At 46.5% G+C, this 23,904-nt stretch overlaps 1 protein-coding gene across 1 annotated transcript in view; it reads left to right on the forward strand.

Moving 5' to 3' along the window:
- Window positions 1-23,904, forward strand: part of LOC112241717 (calpain-3-like) — a 52,814-nt gene that overhangs the window by 23,026 nt on the left and 5,884 nt on the right. The window contains exons 8-20 of the mRNA XM_042330374.1: window positions 497-574; window positions 1,316-1,476; window positions 1,867-2,036; window positions 2,752-2,763; window positions 4,262-4,470; window positions 8,090-8,126; window positions 9,482-9,559; window positions 10,659-10,716; window positions 12,394-12,458; window positions 22,655-22,723; window positions 22,847-22,925; window positions 23,096-23,212; window positions 23,734-23,792. Coding sequence (XP_042186308.1) covers window positions 497-574; window positions 1,316-1,476; window positions 1,867-2,036; window positions 2,752-2,763; window positions 4,262-4,470; window positions 8,090-8,126; window positions 9,482-9,559; window positions 10,659-10,716; window positions 12,394-12,458; window positions 22,655-22,723; window positions 22,847-22,925; window positions 23,096-23,212; window positions 23,734-23,792 — 1,192 coding nt within the window. The remainder of the gene's footprint in view (window positions 1-496; window positions 575-1,315; window positions 1,477-1,866; window positions 2,037-2,751; window positions 2,764-4,261; window positions 4,471-8,089; window positions 8,127-9,481; window positions 9,560-10,658; window positions 10,717-12,393; window positions 12,459-22,654; window positions 22,724-22,846; window positions 22,926-23,095; window positions 23,213-23,733; window positions 23,793-23,904) is intronic.

Consider the following 23,904-nt stretch of genomic DNA (forward strand, 5'->3'; position numbering starts at 1 on the left):
TACATTACATTATATTATACTAATTATATTATACTAATTATATTATACTAATTATATTACATTACATTATATTATACTAATTATATTATATTACATTATATTACATTACATTATATTATACTAATTATATTATATTACATTACATTATATTATACTAATTATATTATATTACATTATATTATACTAATTATATTATATTACATTATATTACATTATATTATACTAATTATATTATATTACATTATATTACATTACATTATATTATACTAATTATATTATACTAATTATATTATATTACATTATATTACATTACATTATATTATATTATATTACATTATATTACATTACATTATATTATATTACATTATATTACATTACATTATATTATATTATATTACACTACATTACATTACCTTATATTATATTTTATTCTATGTCAGAGAAGGTCCATGTATTGTTCAGTTTGGCAGTTGATGATGTTCCCCACTGCCCACAGCTCTAAGGAGTGGGTGTCTCTGTCTAAGGGAGAGAAGGACAAGCTCCAGCATCAAAGTGCTGAGGACGGGGAGTTCTGGTGAGTATTGTTTCTCTCTTCATTCTAGCTGCTCTTGATACTTGATGTTTATTTTCTCTACCCACATTACATGTCTTCACTGAACTAGTCTATAAAAAGGTATGTTGTGCTGCTAAAGAACATTAAGATGTACAGACTATTTCAGAGACGGTGAGTTTTCCTTTCCCAGTTTAAATACCTTTAGAACCCTGCACCAAAATACCTTTGACTAGAAACTATTAAGTGGAGCGTGTCAATTGTTGATACTCCTTGTCTTCCTTCCTCTCCCTCTCCACTCATCTGCCCCACTCCCTTCCCCTCTCCCTTCCCTCTTCCTCTCCCTCTTATCTCCCCTCTCCCTCTCCTCCCTCTCCTCCCTCTCGCTCTCCTCCCTCTCCTCTCTCTCCCTCTTCCACTCCCTCCCCCCTCCACCTCTCCTCTGTCTCCCTCTCCCTCTCTTCTGTCTCCCTCTCCCTCACTCCTCCTCCCTCTCGCTCTCCTCCCTCTCCTCCCTCTCCCTCTTCCACTCCCTCCCCCTACATCTCTCCTCTGTCTCCCTCTCCCTCTCTTCTGTCTCCCTCTCCCTTGTCTCCCTCTCCCTCTCACTCTCCTTCTGTCTCCCTCTCCCTTGTCTCCCTCTCCCTCTCACTCTCCTTCTGTCTCCCTCTCCCTTGTCTCCCTCTTCCACTCCCTACCCCCCTACCCCTATCCTCTGTCTCCATCCCCTCTCTGCCTCTCTTTCCCTCTCCTCTGTCACCCCAGGATGGCCTTTGATGACTTCAAGAAGAACTACACTAAGATTGAGATCTGCAACCTGACCCCTGATGCCCTGGAGGATGATAAGATCCACAAGTGGACGGTGTCTGTGAACGAGGGTCGCTGGGTCAGAGGCTGCTCCGCCGGAGGCTGTAGAAACTACCCAGGTAGGACATGATGCCTGACCTCTAACCCTCTACTGTAGGGCTCCCGAGTGGTGCAGCGGTCTAACGCATCTCACTGCAAGAGGCGCCACTGCAGTCCCTGGTTTGAATCCATATGGCTAGGCTCAATCAAATGTTCCCAAAGTATTTGAAAGAAAACAAATATTATTTGAAGACAGGTCTAATTAACTCATGTATAGGATTGTCGGGGCACCATCACGTAGCAGACAATGTCCATTGAGTGATGTGGTGTGTTTGGTTCTGATCCCTACCTCTATTTATGTTATGTAGTCTATCAACAAGGATTAGGTTCTGCAGATTAAGTTCTGCAAGTTCTGGACCTAGGCATAGTAATGTGGTGTGTTTGGTTCTGAACCCACTCCCTACCTGCAGATACTTTCTGGACCAACCCTCAGTACCGTCTGCGTCTCTTGGAGGAGGATGATGACCCAGAAGACAACGAGGTGGCGTGTTCCTTCGTGATCGCTCTGATGCAGAAGAACAGACGGAAAGAGAGGAAGATGGGAGCCAATCTCTTCACCATCGGATTTGCCATCTACGAGGTGTCCCCTGTCAGACGTCACACTCAACAACAACAAAAAACAGATCTTAAACAACTTTTATTATTCTTTAAAGGGGAAATCTGCTGTTCAAATAACAACAAATCACATTGTTAGTTGAAAATTTCAATAATGGATGTGCTAGTTGCAGATTTCCCCTTGGCTACAAATGTTGGCGACACACATCGTATCAAATCAAATCAAATGTTATTGGTCACATACACATGGTTAACTGATGTTAATACGAGTGTAGAGAAATGCTTGTGCTTCTAGTTACAACCATGCAGTAATATCTAACAAGTCATCTAACCTAACAATTTCACAACAACTACCTAATACACACAAGCCAAGATGCAGTAGATGGTATAGAGTACAGTATATACATATGAGATGAGATGAGTAATGTAGGGTATGTAAACAAGATGCAGTAGATGGTATAGAGTACAGTATATACATATGAGATGAGATGAGTAATGTAGGGTATGTAAACAAGATGCAGTAGATGGTATAGAGTACAGTATATACATATGAGATGAGTAATGTAGGGTATGTAAACAAGATGCAGTAGATGGTATAGAGTACAGTATATACATATGAGATGAGATGAGTAATGTACCTAACAATATGCAGCAGTCAGTTGTAAACATAGCTGAGTTTTTAACAGCTGTTCTTGTTTCTGGTGAAAACACAACTCACTCTTCCCTCTGTCTGTCTGCAGGTGCCGAAGGAGGTAAGGGCCGGAGATGTGGAATGTGTTTGTTTATACATTGTTGTTTTACTGTTCTAATTTATATTTTTAAAACAATGAAAGTGTCTATGGTTAATAGTATGACAACAATGACTAATTCAACACTTGGCTTTCACACTTTTCATTCCCAGTCTTTCTTCTCCTGCCTCCTCCGTCTGTGTCTGTGTGTTTCTCCTCCTCCCTTCTCTCTGTGTGTTTTCTGACCAGATTCTCCTCCCTTCTCTCTGTGTGTTTTCTGACCAGATTCTCCTCCCTTCTCTCTGTGTGTTTCTCCTCCTCCCTTCTCTCTGTGTGTTTCTTCTCCTCCCTTCTCTCTGTGTGTTTCTCCTCCTCCCTTCTCTCTGTGTGTTTCTCCTCCTCCCTTCTCTCTGTGTGTTTCTCCTCCTCCCTTCTCTCTGTGTGTTTTCTGACCAGATTCTCCTCCCTTCTCTCTGTGTGTTTTCTGACCAGATTCTCCTCCCTTCTCTCTGTGTGTTTTCTGACCAGATTCTCCTCCCTTCTCTCTGTGTGTTTTCTGACCAGATTCTCCTCCCTTCTCTCTGTGTGTTTTCTGACCAGATTCTCCTCCCTTCTCTCTGTGTGTTTTCTGACCAGATTCTCCTCCCTTCTTCTCTGTGTGTTTTCTGACCAGATTCTCCTCCCTTCTCTCTGTGTGTTTCTGACCAGATTCTCCTCCCTTCTCTCTGTGTGTTTTCTGACCAGATTCTCCTCCCTTCTCTCTGTGTGTTTTCTGACCAGATTCTCCTCCCTTCTCTCTGTTTGTTTTCTGACCAGATTCTCCTCCCTTCTCTCTGTGTGTTTCTGACCAGATTCTCCTCCCTTCTCTCTGTGTGTTTCTGACCAGATTCTCCTCCCTTCTCTCTGTGTGTTTCTGACCAGATTCTCCTCCCTTCTCTCTGTGTGTTTCTGACCAGATGCTCCTCCCTTCTCTCTGTGTGTTTCTGACCAGATGCTCCTCCCTTCTCTCTGTGTGTTTTCTGACCAGATGCTCCTCCCTTCTCTCTGTGTGTTTCTGACCAGATGCTCCTCCCTTCTCTCTGTGTGTTTCTGACCAGATGCTCCTCCCTTCTCTCTGTGTGTTTTCTGACCAGATGCTCCTCCCTTCTCTCTGTGTGTTTTCTGACCAGATGCTCCTCCCTTCTCTCTGTGTGTTTCTGACCAGATGCTCCTCCCTTCTCTCTGTGTGTTTTCTGACCAGATGCTCCTCCCTTCTCTCTGTGTGTTTCTGACCAGATGCTCCTCCCTTCTCTCTGTGTGTTTCTGACCAGATGCTCCTCCCTTCTCTCTGTGTGTTTCTGACCAGATGCTCCTCCCTTCTCTCTGTGTGTTTCTGACCAGATTCTCCTCCCTTCTCTCTGTGTGTTTCTGACCAGATGCTCCTCCCTTCTCTCTGTGTGTTTCTGACCAGATTCTCCTCCCTTCTCTCTGTGTGTTTTCTGACCAGATTCTCCTCCCTTCTCTCTGTGTGTTTTCTGACCAGATGCACGGAAACAAGCAGCACATGCAGAAGGACTTCTTCCTGTTCAACTCATCCAAGGCTCGCTGCAAGTCCTACATCAACCTGAGGGAGGTGACCCAGCGCTTCCGTCTGAGCCCCGGGGAGTACGTGATCATCCCGTCTACCTACGAGCCTCACCAGGAGGGAGAGTTCATCCTCAGAGTCTTCTCCGAAAAGAGGAACACCTCAGAGTGAGTGAGAGAGAGAGCTGGGTAGTGGTGGAGCGCAGAGGGAATATGGGAATATGACTAGTCCCCCTGGGAAAAGCAATGCAAGGCCATAGTGGAGCGTTTCAGGATTATATTATAAACAGTATGGCTGGGGGTTGAAACAAACGCAGATAAACTGCCTGTGCTATTTCCTTTTTAAAGCAATTTCTCAGACGTTTTTCTGGGATCACGTTGTGTCGTTGTAAAAACAGCGGATCCCGTTGTTTTAAAGAGTATATTACCTTTCAAAAGTCAATCGCAGTGCTTATCTTAGCTTATTATTACAGGTCGCTGATCTGCATTTGTTTTGATCCCGGCCCATGTCACTTCCTTGGACACTGGTTAACTATTTATAGATTTGAAAATAAGTGATTACTATATTCCATTCTAGTAACTTAATTACGATCTTAGTAATAGTATGGGATAGGAAATTAGTCTTTGTTATTGCCAGCTTCTCAGGTGTTTTACATTATCTGGGCCAATGTCTATGATGGGTTAAGCAATGTGGGTGTGTTTGTGTTGGGTTGTTGTCAGCTTAGAGTGCCCCTTTTGGGGAGGGGGTGCTGGTTGGGGTTATGGGTGGGGGTTGGGGTCAGACCACCCAGGACAAACTATTTTAACGGCCATTTGATTTGTAGTGCTGGAAGGAATCGGCCCCAGTTCGAAGCTGTTATGGAATCTTTTTTAGGACAAGCGACTTCAGATTCCGGCAAGCTCCGGTAAACATTTTATTTCAGTATTAAAATAAATCTCCTGCTCTGCCTCCAAACTTCCCGAGACAACCTTCACCCTAGAAAGCAAGAGCTCCTAGCTCTGGTGGAAGAGGATGATCTGAATGACTGCAACAACTGGAAGAAGCTGAAAGAAGCTTAAATCTGAAGAAGCTAGAAGAAGCTGGAAAAACCTGAAAGAAGCTTCAATCTGAAGAAGCTGAAAGATCTGGAAGAAGCTGGAAGAAGCTGGAAAACCCCTGAAAGAAGCTTCAATCTGAAGAAGCTTCAATCTGAAGAAGCTGAAAGATCTGGTAGAAGCTGAAAGATCTGGAAGAAGCTGAAAGAAGCCGGAAGAAGTTGACATCTGAAAAAGATGTAAAGAGATATGACCACCTTGATTATGGACTGGTTTCCCGGACAAAGATTAAGTCTATTCCTAAAAAACAAAAATCAATAGAGAATCCCCTTAGAATCTTTTTTTTTTTTAAATCCAGGATTAGGCTTCATCTGTGTCCAGAAAACCAGCCCTATGAGTTTTAAGATAACAAAGTCAGGCTTTTATTTAATCTCAGTGGGAGTCACTGTTTTGTCCATTTGTTTTTAAGGAAATGTCAGGTTGTACAGTAGGTTATATAATCAAGTTGTATAGGTCTGCCATATCTAGCCTGTGGTGAGAAGCTCATCCAGAGCAGATTTGACCTGAACATGTACTAACCTATTAGCAATATCTTCAATTTAAGCCGACTAGAAAGTGTGTGCCCTCAGGCCTGGAGGGAAGCTCGTCCTTCCGCTTCCTAAGAAGAGTAAAGCCCCCTTTACTGGCTCAAATAGCCGACCAGTCAAACTGTTACCAACCCATAGTAAAGTTTTAGAAAAATTGACCAGATACAATGCTATTTTACAGTAAACAAATTGACAACAGACTTTCAGCACGCTTATAGGGAAGGACATTCAACAAGCACAGCACTTACACAAATGACTGATTATTGGCTGAGAGAAATTGTGAATTTAATTAAAACATTATGGGGGCTGTCTTGTTAGACTTCAGTGTAGCTTAACGGTCTGCTGGTCGAATGTAGGTGTTATGGCTTTACACCCCCCTGCTATAATGTGGATAAAGAGTTACCTGTCTAACAGAACACAGAGGGTGTTCTTTAATGGAAGCCTCTTCAACATAATCCAGGTAGTGTCAGGCATTCCCCAGGGCAACTGTCTCGGCCCATTACTTTAAAAAAATCTTTACTAATTACTAATGACATGTCACTGGTTTTGAGTAAAGCCAGTGTGTCTACGTACATGGATGACTCAACACAATACACGCCAGCTACTGCTGTATGACTGCAACACTCATCTAAGGGCTGCAGTTAGTTTCAGAATGGGTGGCAAGGAATAAGTTAGTCCTAAATATTAAAACATAAATAAAAGCATTGTATTTGGGACAAATCATTCACTAAACCCTAAACCTCAATTATATCTTGTGATAAATTATGTGGAAATTGAGCAAGTTCAGATGACTAAACTACTTGGATTAACCCTGGATTGTAAACTGTCATGGCCAAAACATATTGATACAACAGTAGCTAAGATGGGGAGAAGTCTGTCTATAATAAAGCACTGCTCTGCATTCTTAACAGCGCTATCAACAAGGCAGGTCCTACAGGCTCTAGTTTCTACCTTCTAGACAGTATTATCAACAAGGAAGGTCCTGCAGGCTCTAGTTTTGTCACATCTGGACTACTGTTCAGTTGTGTGGTCAGGTGCCTCAAAGAGGGACTTAAGAAAATTGCAATTGGCTCAGAACAGGGCAGCTAGGCTGGCCCTTGGATGTTCACAGAGAGCTAATATTAATAATATGCATGTCAAACTCTCCTGGCTCAAAGTGGAGGAGAGATTGACTTCATCACTACTTGTATTTGTGAGAGGTATTTGCACTGAGCTGTCTGTTTAAACGACTAGCACAGCTCAGACACCCATGCATACCCCACAAGACATGACATGCTACCAGAGGTCTCTTCACAGTCCCCAAGTCCAAAACAGGCTATGGGAGGCACACAGTGCTACATTGAGCCATGACTACATGGAACTCTATTCCACATCAAGTAACTGATGCCAGTTAAATTTGATTTTTTAAAATGATTTTAAAAAAACACCTTATGGAACAGCGGGGACTGTGAAGCAACACAAACATAGACACAGACACATGCATACACACACACATGATAACATACGCACTATACACACCTGTACACATGGATTTTGTATTGTAGATATGTGGTAGTGGAGTCGGGGCCTGAGGGCACACCCTTAGTGTGTTGTGAATTCTGTAATGAATGTAAATTGTTTAACTGCCTTCATTTTTTGCCCGACCCCAGGAAGACTAGCTGATGCCTTGGCAGCAGCTAAAGGGGATCCATAATAAGTACAAACACAAATGTACTGAAACGAAGAGGCCAGAGAGAAGGGGAATAGCACCTCAATTAGACATTTGGCAAAATGAAAACAAATTGTCAAACATCTCTCATGAAATACATGTAACAGCTGTTAAATTATCATTATTTCTTACAGCTCGTTGTGAGGTGGTAGGGGTGTGGTATTATTGTCATTCAGTTCAATGCTATTGGATAATGGACCATAATAAGGCTTTAGAACTATGCCAGTTTTAATAAAACAGTATAATTCTCTATGATGGATGTTGCAACATTACAGTTCCAGTATGCAGAGATAAACTGTATAGACATTTAGGAATAGCTGATGATGGGAAATGTGATGAAATAATGTGTAATTAGGATGTTGAAAGCGTTTGATTCTCTGTAAGAAAATGTGATCCAGATGATGTTATCTCTGTCGGTGTCACCATGGTGACTGCTGTTTGTTCGGTTTCTAATCAGGGAGATAGAGAACAGGATCGAGGCTGATCATCCAGTGGTGAGTTAGTTTTCTGTCTGTCGTTCTGTCCAGCATCGCGTATCTATCTGTCTCGCAGTCCACAGCCCAACTTCCAGAGGTCGGTCATTCTGTCCAGCATCGTGTATCTATCTGTCTCACAGGCCACAGCCCAACTTCCTGTGTCTGTCGTTCTGTCTGCATCATGTATCTATCTGTCTGTCTCACAGTCCACAGCCCAACTTCCTGTGTCTGTCTGTCATTCTGTCTGCATCATGTATCTATCTGTCTCACAGGCCACAGCCCAACTTCCTGTGTCTGTCTGTCGTTCTGTCCAGCATCGTGTATCTATCTGTCTGTCTCACAGGCCACAGCCCAACTTCCTGTGTCTGTCTGTCGTTCTGTCCAGCATCGTGTATCTATCTGTCTCACAGTCCACAGCCCAACTTCCTGTGTCTGTCTGTCCAGCATCGTGTATCTATCTGTCTGTCTCACAGTCCACAGCCCAACTTCCTGTGTCTGTCTGTCCAGCATCGTGTATCTATCTGTCTGTCTCACAGTCCACAGCCCAACTTCCTGTGTCTGTCTGTCCAGCATCGTCTATCTGTCTGTCTCACAGTCCAAAGCCCAACTTCCTGTCTCTGTCTGTCCAGCATCGTCTATCTGTCTGTCTCACAGTCCACAGCCCAACTTCCTGTGTCTGTCTGTCCAGCATCGTCTATCTGTCTGTCTCACAGTCCAAAGCCCAACTTCCTGTGTCTGTCTGTCCAGCATCGTCTATCTGTCTGTCTCACAGTCCAAAGCCCAACTTCCTGTCTCTGTCTGTCCAGCATCGTCTATCTGTCTGTCTCACAGTCCAAAGCCCAACTTCCTGTGTCTGTCTGTCCAGCATCGTGTATCTATCTGTCTGTCTCACAGTCCACAGCCCAACTTCCTGTGTCTGTCTGTCCAGCATCGTCTATCTGTCTGTCTCACAGTCCAAAGCCCAACTTCCTGTCTCTGTCAGTCAGTCTTCTCCAGTCTCTATTTTTTCACCATGGATTATTGTGGTTAATAAATAAACAACAGAATTTTGCCTTTTGAAAGGGAAATTGGCCCGATATGATCTCAATGAGAAATTACATGAAAACGACAGTATTCGTTTCTTCGGTTTTCAGAAGTGTATCTGCTTCAGACACTTTGCCTCCCTCCCTCCCTCCCTCCCTCCCTCCCTCCCTCCCTCCCTCCCTCCCTCCCTCCCTCCCCCCCTCTCTTTCTCCCCTCCCTCCCTCCCTCCCTCCTCCCCCCCCTCTCTTTCTCCCCTCCCTCCCTCCCTCCCTCCCTCCCTCCCTCCCTCCCTCCCTCCCTCCCTCCCTCCCTCCCTTTCTCTCTCCTCTGTGTCGTCTTCTCCTTCTCAGCCGGCCCCAGCCAATGCGGGGGAGGAGAGTGAGGAGGACCAGCAGTTCCGGAGCCTCTTTCAGCAGATAGCCGGGGATGTGAGTACGGGGAGTACAGGGAGGCCAGTGAGGCCAGTGAGCGCTTGGGGGAGTGTGAGTATAGTGCTGGGGTGGGTGGTCAATCAATGTGCTCCCAATCTAGGGCCGAGATTCAATCCGATCTGCATTAGATCCGCGTTACAGCGTGCTTGATGTGTCTAAGGTCATTTCCGATTGAGCTGACATATGCGTCAATCTCACGGGAACATTGCCTTTAAAAGCGGTCTGATTGAATCCCGGCCTATATTTCCTATGTCTACTGTATTTCTGGCATATTACAGTTGTTCCCAGACCTGGGTTCAAATACTGTATCTACGCTTCATTTAGCATGCCTGGTGCAATGAAACCAATGGATTTGTCCCAAAAGTGGAAACTGCCACTCCAGGTAGGCTTAATCAACCGATTTAAAGCAATAATTATACAAAAGAAAACAAATACTACTTGAACTCAGGTCTGGTTATAAAAATGAATCTGATTAGGTTATTTTATCATATAAGGATGCTTTCAGACATCAATAGATTAACTACGGAAGTCCTGAATTATCTTGTTTGAACGACTTAGTATCTCGTTCGTAAGATTTAGTAAAAACACCCCAAAAATCATTAGAATATATTTAAAAAGGCACACCTGTTAACTGAAATACATTCCAGGTGACTACCTCATGAAGCTGGTTGAGAGAATGCCAAGAGTGTGCAAAGCTGTCATCAAGTCAAATGGTGGCTACTTTGAAGAATCTCAAATAGAAAATATATTTTGATTTGTTTAACATTGTTTCGGTAACAACATGATTCCATATGTGTTATTTCATAGTTTTGATGTCTTCACTATTATTCTACAATGTAGAAAATAGTAAAAATAAGGACAAACCCTTGAATGAGTAAGTGTGTCCAAACCTTTGACTGGTTCTGTATATAAATATATACTATAAATTTGTTCAAACGAGATACTGAGTTGTTGAAATTAGATTTGTTTTTCCCCCTTGGGCTTCAGGGCTTCCGTAGATTAACACAAAAAAACGAATGCCAGTTTAAAATTAAAATGTTAAATTCCCGTCAGATGATCTCCATGTGTCCTTCTCCCACTGTCTCCTCTCTCACAGGAAATGGAAATAACCGCCAACGAGCTGAAGAATGTCCTCAACAGCATCGTCTCCAAACGTAAGACTAAAACCACAGTTTATACAGTTCTTCAGTACATTATCATAACAGAAGGGCTTCCGGAGGATCCATTCTAGGACCTGTTTTCTACACCATTTACAATGGGGTCCAAAATTATTGCCATTGATAAAGATGAGCAAAAATTACTTAATATAATATATAATTCAAATACTGAGCTAACCCTTTTTTTTGGGGGGGGGTAAATTGTATTATTTTATACTATTACAATTGCTCAGATAAAGAGATTTTGTTTATCAGGTTAAACAAATACCTCTCAAAAACAAGTAGGGGTCAAAATGATTGGCACACCATGTTTTCAATACCTCACCTTGCGAGGATAACGGCACTGAGCCTTTTTTCTAAAATGTTTTATGAGATTGGAGAACACTTTGGAAGGGATCTGAGACCATTCCTCTTTACAGCATCTTTCCAGATCTTTGATATCCTTAGTCTGGTCTTATGGACTGGCCCTCTTCATTGGGGTTCATGTCCGGAGACTGAGATGGACTGGCCCTCTTCATTGGGGTTCATGTCCGGAGACTGAGATGGACTGGCCCTCTTCATTGGGGTTCATGTCCGGAGACTGAGATGGACTGGCCCTCTTCAATGGGGTTCATGTCCGGAGACTGAGATGGACTGGCCCTCTTCAATGGGGTTCATGTCCGGAGACTGAGATGGACTGGCCCTCTTCAATGGGGTTCATGTCCGGAGACTGAGATGGACTGGCCCTCTTCAATGGGGTTCATGTCCGGAGACTGAGATGGACTGGCCCTCTTCAATGGGGTTCATGTCCGGAGACTGAGATGGCCTGGCCCTCTTCAATGGGGTTCATGTCCGGAGACTGAGATGGCCATTGCAAAATGTGGCCAAATGGCCATTTCTATCTGGATTTTGATGTATGTTTGGGGGTTAATGTCTTGCTGAAAGATCCCCTTGTGGCCCAGTTTCATCCTCTTGGCAGAGGCAACCACGTTTTTAGCGAGAATGACCTGGTACTGGATAAAGTTCATTGACTTTTGCTTATCTTTATCACGGGTCTCAATAATTTCAAACCCCACTGTATATAAATCATATTCACAAATATGGACTGTCTGGTCCCCAGAAGAGTTCGAAAACACTGTCCTAAATCTCCCTCGCTCTCTCTCTCACACTAATCACCTACAGCATTGTTTCCCAGCCCTCAACCCGGTCCACAGTTTTGTTCTAGCCCTGCACACCAGATTAAAATAGGTAATGGTTTGTTGGTCAGTTTGTTGATTTGTTAATCCTCTCTCTCTCACACTAATCACCTACAGCATTGTTTCCCAGCCCTCAACCCGGTCCACAGTTTTGTTCTAGCCCTGCACACCAGATTAAAATAGGTAATGGTTTGTTGGTCAGTTTGTTGATTTGTTAATCCTCTCTCTCTCACACTAATCACCTACAGCATTGTTTCCCAGCCCTCAACCCGGTCCACAGTTTTGTTCTAGCCCTGTACACCAGATTAAAATAGGTAATGGTTTGTTGGTCAGTTTGTTGATTTGTTAATCCTCTCTCTCTCACACTAATCACCTACAGCATTGTTTCCCAGCCCTCAACCCGGTCCACAGTTTTGTTCTAGCCCTGTACACCAGATTAAAATAGGTAATGGTTTGTTGGTCAGTTTGTCGATTTGTTAATCCTCTCTCTCTCCCACAGATAAGGACCTGAACACAGAGGGTTTTAGCCTGGAGTGCTGCAGGAGCATGATCTCTCTCATGGACGTATCCTCTGTATCTGTGGTGTCTGTAGATAGAGACCCGCCTGGGTCAGGTTGTGTTGTCTGTAGATAGAGACCCACCTGGGTCAGGCTGTGTTTTCTGTAGATAGAGACCCTCCCGGGTCAGGTTGTGTTGTCTGTAGATAGAGACGTCCCCGGGTCAGGTTGTGTTGTCTGTAGATAGAGACCCTCCCGGGTCAGGTTGTGTTGTCTGTAGATAGAGACCCTCCTGGGTCAGGTTGTGTTGTCTGTAGAGACCCTCCTGGGTCAGGTTGTCTGTAGATAGAGACCCTCCTGGGTCAGGTTGTGTTGTCTGTAGATAGAGACCCTCCTGGGTCAGGTTGTCTATAGATAGAGACCCTCCTGGGTCAGGCTGTGTTGTCTGTAGATAGAGACCCTCCTGGGTCAGGTTGTCTGTAGATAGAAACCCTCCTGGGTCAGGTTGTGTTGTCTGTAGATAGAGACCTTCCTGGGTCAGGTTGTGTTGTCTGTAGATAGAGACCCTCCTGGGTCAGGCTGTCTGTAGATAGAGACCCTCCCGGGTCAGGTTGTGTTGTCTGTAGATAGAGACCCTCCTGGGTCAGGTTGTGTTGTCTGTAGATAGAGACCCTCCTGGGTCAGGCTGTGTTGTCTGTAGATAGAGACCCTCCTGGGTCAGGCTGTGTTGTCTGTAGATAGAGACCATCCTGGGTCAGGTTGTGTTGTCTGTAGATAGAGACCATCCTGGGTCAGGTTGTGTTGTCTGTAGATAGAGACCCTCCTGGGTCAGGCTGTGTTGTCTGTAGATAGAGACCATCCTGGGTCAGGTTGTGTTGTCTGTAGATAGAGACCATCCTGGGTCAGGTTGTCTGTAGATAGAGACCCTCCTGGGTCAGGCTGTGTTGTCTGTAGATAGAGACCATCCTGGGTCAGGCTGTGTTTTCTGTAGATAGAGACCCTCCCGGGTCAGGTTGTGTTGTCTGTAGATAGAGACGTCCCCGGGTCAGGTTGTGTTGTCTGTAGATAGAGACCCTCCCGGGTCAGGTTGTGTTGTCTGTAGATAGAGACGTCCCCGGGTCAGGTTGTGTTGTCTGTAGATAGAGACCCTCCTGGGTCAGGTTGTGTTGTCAGTAGATAGAGACCCTCCTGGGTCAGGCTGTGTTGTCTGTAGATAGAGACCCTCCTGGGTCAGGTTGTCTATAGATAGAGACCCTCCTGGGTCAGGTTGTGTTGTCTGTAGATAGAGACCCTCCTGGGTCAGGCTGTGTTGTCTGTAGATAGAGACCCTCCTGGGTCAGGTTGTGTTGTCTGTAGATAGAGACCATCCTGGGTCAGGTTGTCTGTAGATAGAGACCCTCCTGGGTCAGGTTGTGTTGTCTGTAGATAGAGACCCTCCTGGGTCAGGTTGTGTTGTCTGTAGATAGAGACCCTCCTGGGTCAGGCTGTGTTGTCTGTAGATAGAGACCCTCCTGGGTCAGGCTGTGTTGTCTGTAGATAGAGACCATCCTGGGTCAGGTTGTGTTGTCTGTAGATAGAGACCCTCCTGGGTCAGGCTGTGTTGTCTGTAGATAGAGACCATCCTGGGTCAGGTTGTGTTGTCTGTAGATAGAGACCATCCTGGGTCAGGTTGTCTGTAGATAGAGACCCTCCTGGGTCAGGCTGTGTTGTCTGTAGATAGAGACCATCCTGGGTCAGGTTGTGTTGTCTGTAGATAGAGACCCTCCTGGGTCAGGTTGTCTATAGATAGAGACCCTCCTGGGTCAGGTTGTGTTGTCTGTAGATAGAGACCCTCCTGGGTCAGGTTGTGTTGTCTGTAGATAGAGACCATCCTGGGTCAGGTTGTGTTGTCTGTAGATAGAGACCCTCCTGGGTCAGGTTGTGTTGTCTATAGATAGAGACCCTCCTGGGTCAGGTTGTGTTGTCTGTAGATAGAGACCCTCCTGGGTCAGGTTGTGTTGTCTGTAGATAGAGACCCTCCTGGGTCAGGTTGTGTTGTCTGTAGATAGAGACCCTCCTGGGTCAGGTTGTGTTGTCTGTAGATAGAGACCCTCCTGGGTCAGGTTGTGTTGTCTGTAGATAGAGACCATCCTGGGTCAGGTTGTCTGTAGATAGAGACCCTCCTGGGTCAGGTTGTGTTGTCTGTAGATAGAGACCCTCCTGGGTCAGGCTGTGTTGTCTGTAGATAGAGACCCTCCTGGGTCAGGCTGTGTTGTCTGTAGATAGAGACCCTCCTGGGTCAGGCTGTGTTGTCTGTAGATAGAGACCCTCCTGGGTCAGGTTGTGTTGTCTGTAGATAGAGACCCTCCTGGGTCAGGCTGTGTTGTCTGTAGATAGAGACCCTCCCGGGTCAGGCTGTGTTGTCTGAAGATAGAGACCCTCCTGGGTCAGGCTGTGTTGTCTGTAGATAGAGACCCTCCTGGGTCAGGTTGTCTATAGATAGAGACCCTCCTGGGTCAGGCTGTGTTGTCTGTAGATAGAGACCCTCCTGGGTCAGGCTGTGTTGTCTGTAGATAGAGACCCTCCTGGGTCAGGCTGTGTTGTCTATAGATAGAGACCCTCCTGGGTCAGGTTGTGTTGTCTGTAGATAGAGACCCTCCTGGGTCAGGTTGTCTGTAGATAGAGACCCTCCTGGGTCAGGTTGTCTGTAGATAGAGACCCTCCTGGGTCAGGTTGTCTGTAGATAGAGACCCTCCCGGGTCAGGTTGTGTTGTCTGTAGATAGAGACCCTCCTGGGTCAGGTTGTCTATAGATAGAGACCCTCCTGGGTCAGGTTGTGTTGTCTGTAGATAGAGACCCTCCTGGGTCAGGCTGTGTTGTCTGTAGATAGAGACCCTCCCGGGTCAGGTTGTCTGTAGATAGAGACCCTCCCGGGTCAGGTTGTCTGTAGATAGAGACCCTCCTGGGTCAGGTTGTCTGTAGATAGAGACCCTCCTGGGTCAGGTTGTCTGTAGATAGAGACCCTCCTGGGTCAGGTTGTCTGTAGATAGAGACCCTCCTGGGTCAGGTTGTGTTGTCTGTAGATAGAGAACCTCCCGGGTCAGGTTGTGTTGTATGTAGATAGAGACCCTCCCGGGTCAGGTTGTGTTGTATGTAGATAGAGACCCTCCTGGGTCAGGTTGTGTTGTCTGTAGATTGAGACCCTCCTGGGTCAGGTTGTGTTGTCTGTAGATAGACACCCTCCTGGGTCAGGTTGTGTTGTCTGTAGATAGAGACCATCCTGGGTCAGGTTGTCTGTAGATAGAGACCCTCCTGGGTCAGGTTGTGTTGTCTGTAGATAGAGACCCTCCTGGGTCAGGTTGTGTTGTCTGTAGATAGAGACCCTCCTGGGTCAGGCTGTGTTGTCTGTAGATAGAGACCCTCCTGGGTCAGGCTGTGTTGTCTGTAGATAGAGACCATCCTGGGTCAGGTTGTGTTGTCTGTAGATAGAGACCCTCCTGGGTCAGGCTGTGTTGTCTGTAGATAGAGACCATCCTGGGTCAGGCTGTGTTGTCTGTAGATAGAGACCCTCCTGGGTCAGGCTGTGTTGTCTGTAGATAGAGACCCTCCTGGGTCAGGTTGTCTATAGATAGAGACCCTCCTGGGTCAGGCTGTGTTGTCTGTAGATAGAGACCCTCCTGGGTCAGGCTGTGTTGTCTGTAGATAGAGACCCTCCTGGGTCAGGCTGTGTTGTCTATAGATAGAGACCCTCCTGGGTCAGGTTGTGTTGTCTGTAGATAGAGACCCTCCTGGGTCAGGTTGTCTGTAGATAGAGACCCTCCTGGGTCAGGTTGTCTGTAGATAGAGACCCTCCTGGGTCAGGTTGTCTGTAGATAGAGACCCTCCCGGGTCAGGTTGTGTTGTCTGTAGATAGAGACCCTCCTGGGTCAGGTTGTCTATAGATAGAGACCCTCCTGGGTCAGGTTGTGTTGTCTGTAGATAGAGACCCTCCTGGGTCAGGCTGTGTTGTCTGTAGATAGAGACCCTCCCGGGTCAGGTTGTCTGTAGATAGAGACCCTCCCGGGTCAGGTTGTCTGTAGATAGAGACCCTCCTGGCTCAGGTTGTCTGTAGATAGAGACCCTCCTGGGTCAGGTTGTCTGTAGATAGAGACCCTCCTGGGTCAGGTTGTCTGTAGATAGAGACCCTCCCGGGTCAGGTTGTGTTGTCTGTAGATAGAGACCCTCCTGGGTCAGGCTGTGTTGTCTGTAGATAGAGACCCTCCTGGGTCAGGTTGTGTTGTCTGTAGATTGAGACCCTCCCGGATCAGGTTGTGTTGTCTGTAGATAGAGACCCTCCTGGGTCAGGTTGTGTTGTCTGTAGATAGAGACCTTCCTGGGTCAGGTTGTGTTGTCTGTAGATAGAGACCCTCCTGGGTCAGGTTGTGTTGTCTGTAGATAGAGACCCTCCTGGGTCAGGTTGTGTTGTCTGTAGATAGAGACCCTCCTGGGTCAGGTTGTGTTGTCTGTAGATAGAGACCCTCCTGGGTCAGGTTGTGTTGTATGTAGATAGAGACCCTCCTGGGTCAGGTTGTGTTGTCTGTAGATTGAGACCCTCCCGGGTCAGGTTGTGTTGTCTGTAGATAGAGACGTCCCCGGGTCAGGTTGTGTTGTCTGTAGATAGAGACCCTCCTAGGTCAGGTTGTGGTGTCTGTAGATAGAGACCCTCCTGGGTCAGGTTGTGTTGTCTGTAGAGAGCCTCCTGGGTCAGGTTGTCTGTAGATAGAGACCCTCCTGGGTCAGGTTGTGTTGTCTGTAGATAGAGACCCTCCTGGGTCAGGTTGTGTTGTCTGTAGATAGAGACCCTCCTGGGTCAGGCTGTGTTGTCTGTAGATAGAGACCCTCCTGGGTCAGGCTGTCTGTAGATAGAGACCCTCCCGGGTCAGGTTGTGTTGTCTGTAGATAGAGACCCTCCTGGGTCAGGCTGTCTGTAGAGACCCTCCCGGGTCAGGTTGTGTTGTCTGTAGAGACCCTCCTGGGTCAGGTTGTCTATAGATAGAGACCCCCCTGGGTCAGGTTGTCTGTAGATAGAGACCCCCCTGGGTCAGGCTGTGTTGTCTGTAGAGACCCTCCTGGGTCAGGTTGTCTATAGATAGAGACCCCCCTGGGTCAGGTTGTCTGTAGATAGAGACCCTCCTGGGTCAGGCTGTCTGTAGAGACCCTCCTGGGTCAGGTTGTGTTGTCTATAGATAGAGACCCTCCTGGGTCAGGCTGTCTGTAGAGACCCTCCTGGGTCAGGCTGTCTGTAGAGACCCTCCCGGGTCAGGCTGTGTTGTCTGTAGATAGAGACCCTCCCGGGTCAGGCTGTGTTGTCTATAGATAGAGACCCTCCTGGGTCAGGCTGTCTGTAGAGACCCTCCTGGGTCAGGCTGTCTTGTCTATAGGTAGAGACCCTCCTGGGTCAGGCTGTCTGTAGAGACCCCCTGGGTCAGGCTGTCTGTAGAGACCCTCCTGGGTCAGGCTGTCTGTAGATAGAGACCCCCCTGGGTCAGGTTGTCTGTAGATAGAGACCCCCCCGGGTCAGGTTGTCTATAGATAGAGACCCTCCTGGGTCAGGCTGTCTGTAGAGACCCCCTGGGTCAGGTTGTCTATAGATAGAGACCCTCCTGGGTCAGGTTGTCTATAGATAGAGACCCTCCTGGGTCAGGTTGTCTATAGATAGAGACCCTCCTGGGTCAGGTTGTCTGTAGATAGATAGATACACAAAATACTCTTTTAACTCTTAACTCTCAAAATACTCTTTTAATATATTTTAAATACTTATCAGAACAAGGAAATTGTCCAATTCACACATATTGTAATTTTTGATACTTAAGGATATTTTAGCAATTACATTTACTTTTGATACTTAAGTATATTTTTAACCAAGTACTTTTTCTCAAATAGTATTTTACCGGGTCACTTGAGTAATTTTCTATTAACAAATCTTCACTTTTACTCAAGTATAACAATTGGGTACTTTTTTCCACCACTGACTAATTCACTTAGTCAAGGGCTTGATGATTAGCTGGCAATATATAATGAGCAATTTAGCATTCTCTTTTAACAAAAGCAACAGTCATGTGTTCAAACATTTTATGAATGGGTGGTTCTGGGAATTGAACCCACTACTGTGGCATTACAAGCACCATGCTCTACCAACTGAGCTACAAAGGAGATGTGAAAGCTTTGGAATAGATCAAATACAGAGAACGGCTGGGGGTCCCCAAGGAGAGGTTAGAGAACGGCTGGGGGTCCCCAAGGAGAGGTTAGAGAGAACGGCTGGGGGTCCCCAAGGAGAGGTTAGAGAACGGCTGGGGGTCCCCAAGGAGAGGTTAGAGAACGGCTGGGGGTCCCCAAGGAGAGGTTAGAGAACGGCTGGGGGTCCCCAAGGAGAGGTTAGAGAACGGCTGGGGTCCCCAAGGAGAGGTTAGAGAACGGCTGGGGGTCCCCAAGGAGAGGTTAGAGAACGGCTGGGGGTCCCCAAGGAGAGGTTAGAGAACGGCTGGGGGTCCCCAAGGAGAGGTTAGAGAACGGCTGGGGTCCCCGAGGAGAGGTTAGAGAACGGCTGGGGGTCCCCAAGGAGAGGTTAGAGAACGGCTGGGGGTCCCCAAGGAGAGGTTAGAGAACGGCTGGGGGTCCCCAAGGAGAGGTTAGAGAACGGCTGGGGGTCCCCAAGGAGAGGTTAGAGAACGGCTGGGGGTCCCCAAGGAGAGGTTAGAGAACGGCTGGGGGTCCCCAAGGAGAGGTTAGAGAACGGCTGGGGGTCCCCAAGGAGAGGTTAGAGAACGGCTGGGGGTCCCCAAGGAGAGGTTAGAGAACGGTTGGGGGTCCCCGAGGAGAGGTTAGAGAACGGCTGGGGGTCCCCAAGGAGAGGTTAGAGAACGGTTGGGGGTCCCCGAGGAGAGGTTAGAGAACGGCTGGGGGTCCCCAAGGAGAGGTTAGAGAACGGTTGGGGGTCCCCGAGGAGAGGTTAGAGAACGGCTGGGGTCCCCAAGGAGAGGTTAGAGAACGGCTGGGGGTCCCCAAGGAGAGGTTAGAGAACGGCTGGGGATCCCCAAGGAGAGGTTAAAGAACGGCTGGGGGTCCCCAATGAGAGGTTACAGAGAACGGCTGGGGGTCTCCAAGGAGAGGTTAGAGAACGGCTGGGGGTCCCCAAGGAGAGGTTAGAGAACGGCTGGGGGTCCCCAAGGAGAGGTTAAAGAACGGCTGGGGGTCCCCAATGAGAGGTTACAGAGAACGGCTGGGGGTCCCCAAGGAGAGGTTAGAGAACGGCTGGGGGTCCCCAAGGAGAGGTTAGAGAACGGCTGGGGGTCCCCAAGGAGAGGTTAGAGAATGGCTGGGGGTCCCCAGGGAGAGGTAAGAGAACGGCTGGGGGTCCCCGGGGAGAGGTTAGAGAACGGCTGGGGGTCCCCAAGGAGAGGTTAGAGAACGGCTGGGGATCCCCTAGGAGAGGTTAGAGAACGGCTGGGTGTCCCAGAGGAGAAGTTGGATAATGGATGGGGTCCCCGAGGAGAGGTTGGAGAATGGCTGGGGTCCCCGAGGAGAGGTTAGAGAATGGCTTGGGGTCCCCAAGGAGAAGTTGGAGAACGGCTGGGGGTCCCCGAGGAGAAGTTGGAGAACGGCTGAGGGTCCCCGAGGAGATGGTTGAGATTAGCATGGTGTTCCTGAGGAGAGGTTTGGAAACCACTAGTCTATGGAGAAATCACAGTGTGTTGTGACCTGGGACAGGGCCTACAGTGGTCTAAATTCACCATTTACTGCAGTAGTAGCACGTGCCCAAGGCCACAGGAAATAACGCATGTATTAACCAGGGTTTGTGAGTTAAGGGAGTGTAGAAACAGGTTCATCTGAGCTAAGGGAGTGTCGTGACGTTGTTTTGATTAATGTGACGACAGCTCATCAAATGATTAACGGTTTATAAGTACGTGATTAAATGAATCAGGTAATTATTAACTCATTAACCTGGGGCACCATGTGAAAGTTTAGTTTTATTGAGTTTCTATTTCCCAAATTAACTCAAAGAATATCAGAATATTGATTTTACAACAGTCGCTAATCAATCAATTTCCTCTACAGTCTCATTTGGAATGTCTTTTTCTTTTTAAATCTGTTTTTATTTGACCCCTTTTTCTCCCCAATTTCGTGGTATCCAATTGTTTTTTAAAGTTTTTTATAGTAGCTACTATCTTGTCTCATTGCTAAAACTCTCGTACGGGCTCGGGAAAGATGAAGGTTGAAAGTCATGCGTCCTCCGATACACAATCCAACCAAGCCAAACTGTTTCTTAACACAGCGCCATCCAACCCGGAAGCCAGACGCACCAATGTGTCGGAGGAAACACCGTGCACCTGGCAACCTTGGTTAGCGCGCACTGCGCTCGGCCCGCCACAGAAGTCGCTGGTGCCTGATGAGACAAGGACATCCCTACCGACCAATCCCTCCCTAACCCGGACGACGCTATGCCAATTGTGCGTCGCCCCACGGACCTCCCAGTCGCGTCCGGTTACGACAGAGCCTGGGCGCAAACCCAGGGTCTCTGGTGGCACAGCTGGTGCTGCAGTACAGCGCCCTTAACTACTGCGCCACCCGGGAGGCCTTCATCATTTTGAATGTCGCATAATCCGGGAACCTGCACAAACCCGAGTCCCATCAATGAGTCCGTACCACACCAGTTGAGTTGATTATTTATTTGCTAACAAGCTAAGATGATATTGTAAGATACACAAGCACACAGTCTAGGCTATTGATTAGAACTAGTACGATAAAACAGGTCCCTAGCAGACCAAGACAATATGACACTTGTTACGCGATATGGGGATTTAAAAGAGAGAGAAAGAGAGAAAAGCACACTTGTGGACATTTGTAAACTATGCTTAGTTTAGCCCCGAACTGCCGTCTCTTATGGGTCAGAATATAATGATGTAATTACGTGTCGAAGGTCTCCGACAGAATATAATGATGTAATTACGTGTCGAAGGTCTCCGACAGAATATAATGATGTAATTACGTGTCGAAGGTCTCCGACAGAATATAATGATGTAATTACGTGTCGAAGGTCTCCGACAGAATATAATGATGTAATTACGTGTCGAAGGTCTCCGACAGCGTGTCTCTTCGTGGACGACTTTCTGCTTCTCTGATGACACACTTCTCTGGTTACAGGGTGCAACTCTCTGGTTACAGGGTGCAACTCTCTGGTTACAGGGTGCAACTCTCTGGTTACAGGGTGCAACTCTCTGGTTACAGGGTGCAACTCTCTGGTTACAGGGTGCAACTCTCTGGTTGTCCTTACGATGTCAGGGTCCTTTTGTCTTAGTGGTCTGTTTCCTCGCCCGTGTTCTGAAGAGGGTCTTCTGAGGACAGCCAGCCCTGTAGCTCACGGCTCACAGCGTAGGAATGAAAGCAGTGTAGACACACGATTCGATGGAGAGTGGTGACCGGGTGGTCCTGCTTGAATTCACCCTCTTAGACACAGTTACTCATCCGTAGCATGGATTTGGTTTTGTCTTCAACCTCGTGTTGTGTTTTGGAGTTGCTGACCTTTCAGACCTTGGCTGCAGCTCAGGGTCACTTAGTCTGATCTGTTAATTCTTAACTCACAGGTTTTATACCCTCGGGTCAGAAATGGGCGTCGCCGCCTTCAGGGCAGTTCTCTGGGCGTAACTAGTTACGAGGCAAGGTCTGGATTTTACTCAGATCCGATTTAAACTAACGAACTAACTTCCCATTTCATCTTTACAGAAATATTCTCTTTGATCTGGACATTTTCCCCCCAACGTACAATATGCAAACATCACACACATACTTGGAAAACTCTTAGTTACAATGTTTAAACATCAGGCACATACTAGGAAAACCCTTACAGGTACAATGTTTTCATTATAACGTCGTCCTTTAACTTTTAATAACATAACAAAAAATTACATTACATTTTCATATTCCATCTATCGTCACGAAACCTATCGTCCCAAAGTCCATTTATTGCATGTAAATGTTCTGAGGCCGATTCTCCACAGTGAGAGGACAAAGGAATTTTGTCTCCTGCCTTAGTTTTACAATGGGCGTGAGGTGTCATAAAATCACCCCATCTCCATACCTCTCCATCTCTTTCCCTCTGCTGGGTGTGAAAGATGTCTCTGTAGCATTGCGGTCCACTGTAACCTGACCCGGCCAGTAATGACAGGAGAAACAGGTCATTCTGAGTGACTGTTTGTTGAAATGGTTGACTGTCAGTTCCCATGTGTTTGGTGTCTTAACGGCATCTAGATGGACGGGACGGGCAGACTCAACCTGCAGGAGTTCAGACATCTCTGGAACAAGATCAAGCAGTGGCAGGTGAGCTCTTCTTCTTCTGCGTCAGAAAGCTGGGTTTTCCCTTATTTCCCCTTTTATTGAAACTCCCAATGACACTGTAGACATAGTCAGATGTATAGATGTACAACTGCTCTGTTCCTTTAGGGAATTTTCCAACACTATAACTCGGACCAGGCTAGTAGCATCAACAGCTACGAAATGAGAAATGCTGTCAACGATGCAGGTAAGAGCATCTTAAAGTTGTGTTTACCGGGTTTAAATAGAATAAAATCTTCAGGTAGATTGGATCATTTTAAAAAGGAGATGGGAAGACATATTGTTTTGTTCTAAACTGAACAGCCTAGTGCGTCTCTCCAATATCTCCCATCTCTGACGGTCTTGTGTCCCGTTCAGGCTTCCGTCTCAACAACCAGCTGTATGACATCATCACCATGCGTTACGCCAACGAGAGCATGAACATCGACTTTGACAGCTTCATCAGCTGTCTGGTCCGGCTCGAAGCCATGTTCAGTAAGTCACACACAAACACCTCACCTCCGTATTACACTGATCCCAGATCTGTTTGTCCACTCCTGGCCATGCAGGTCTGGTTACCGTACATGGTGATGTAAAAAGGGCTTTATATTTGAGTTGGTTTGATTTATTTGACATTTAAAAACACAACTCATCCACACATGTGAATACAACCACACTGCGTCACATCCGGCCGTGATTGGGAGTCCCATAGGGCGGCACACAGTTATCCCCGCGTTTTCCAGGTTTGGCCAGGGTAGGACGTCATTATAAATAAGAATTTGTTCTTAATTGACTTGCCTAGTTAAATAAAGGTTTAAAAAATAAATTAAAAATACAAAAATACAAAAAATAAACACATTTAAAACACAACTCAACCATACATTTACACAACAAATTCAAAGTAAATGCGGATAACACAACCAAAGTTAAAAAATATATATATTTCAATTTTGGTCCTCTTAATTATATAAATGGATGATTTATTGATTGATTCATGACATGGGGTTTGTTTGCAGGGGCGTTCCAGGCCTTCGACCAGGATGGAGACGGTACGATCAGACTCAGTGTCTTGGAGGTAAGGATATGCTGCTCATTCTATCATACATTACGGAACAGTAACATGTTGTTACGACCGCCTTTGGTTCAACTCACGTTCAACTCACGTTCAGCTCGCAGCTTATCCCTAA

Source organism: Oncorhynchus tshawytscha, linkage group LG11, assembly GCF_018296145.1.
Source record: "Oncorhynchus tshawytscha isolate Ot180627B linkage group LG11, Otsh_v2.0, whole genome shotgun sequence".
NCBI lineage: Eukaryota > Metazoa > Chordata > Actinopteri > Salmoniformes > Salmonidae > Oncorhynchus > Oncorhynchus tshawytscha.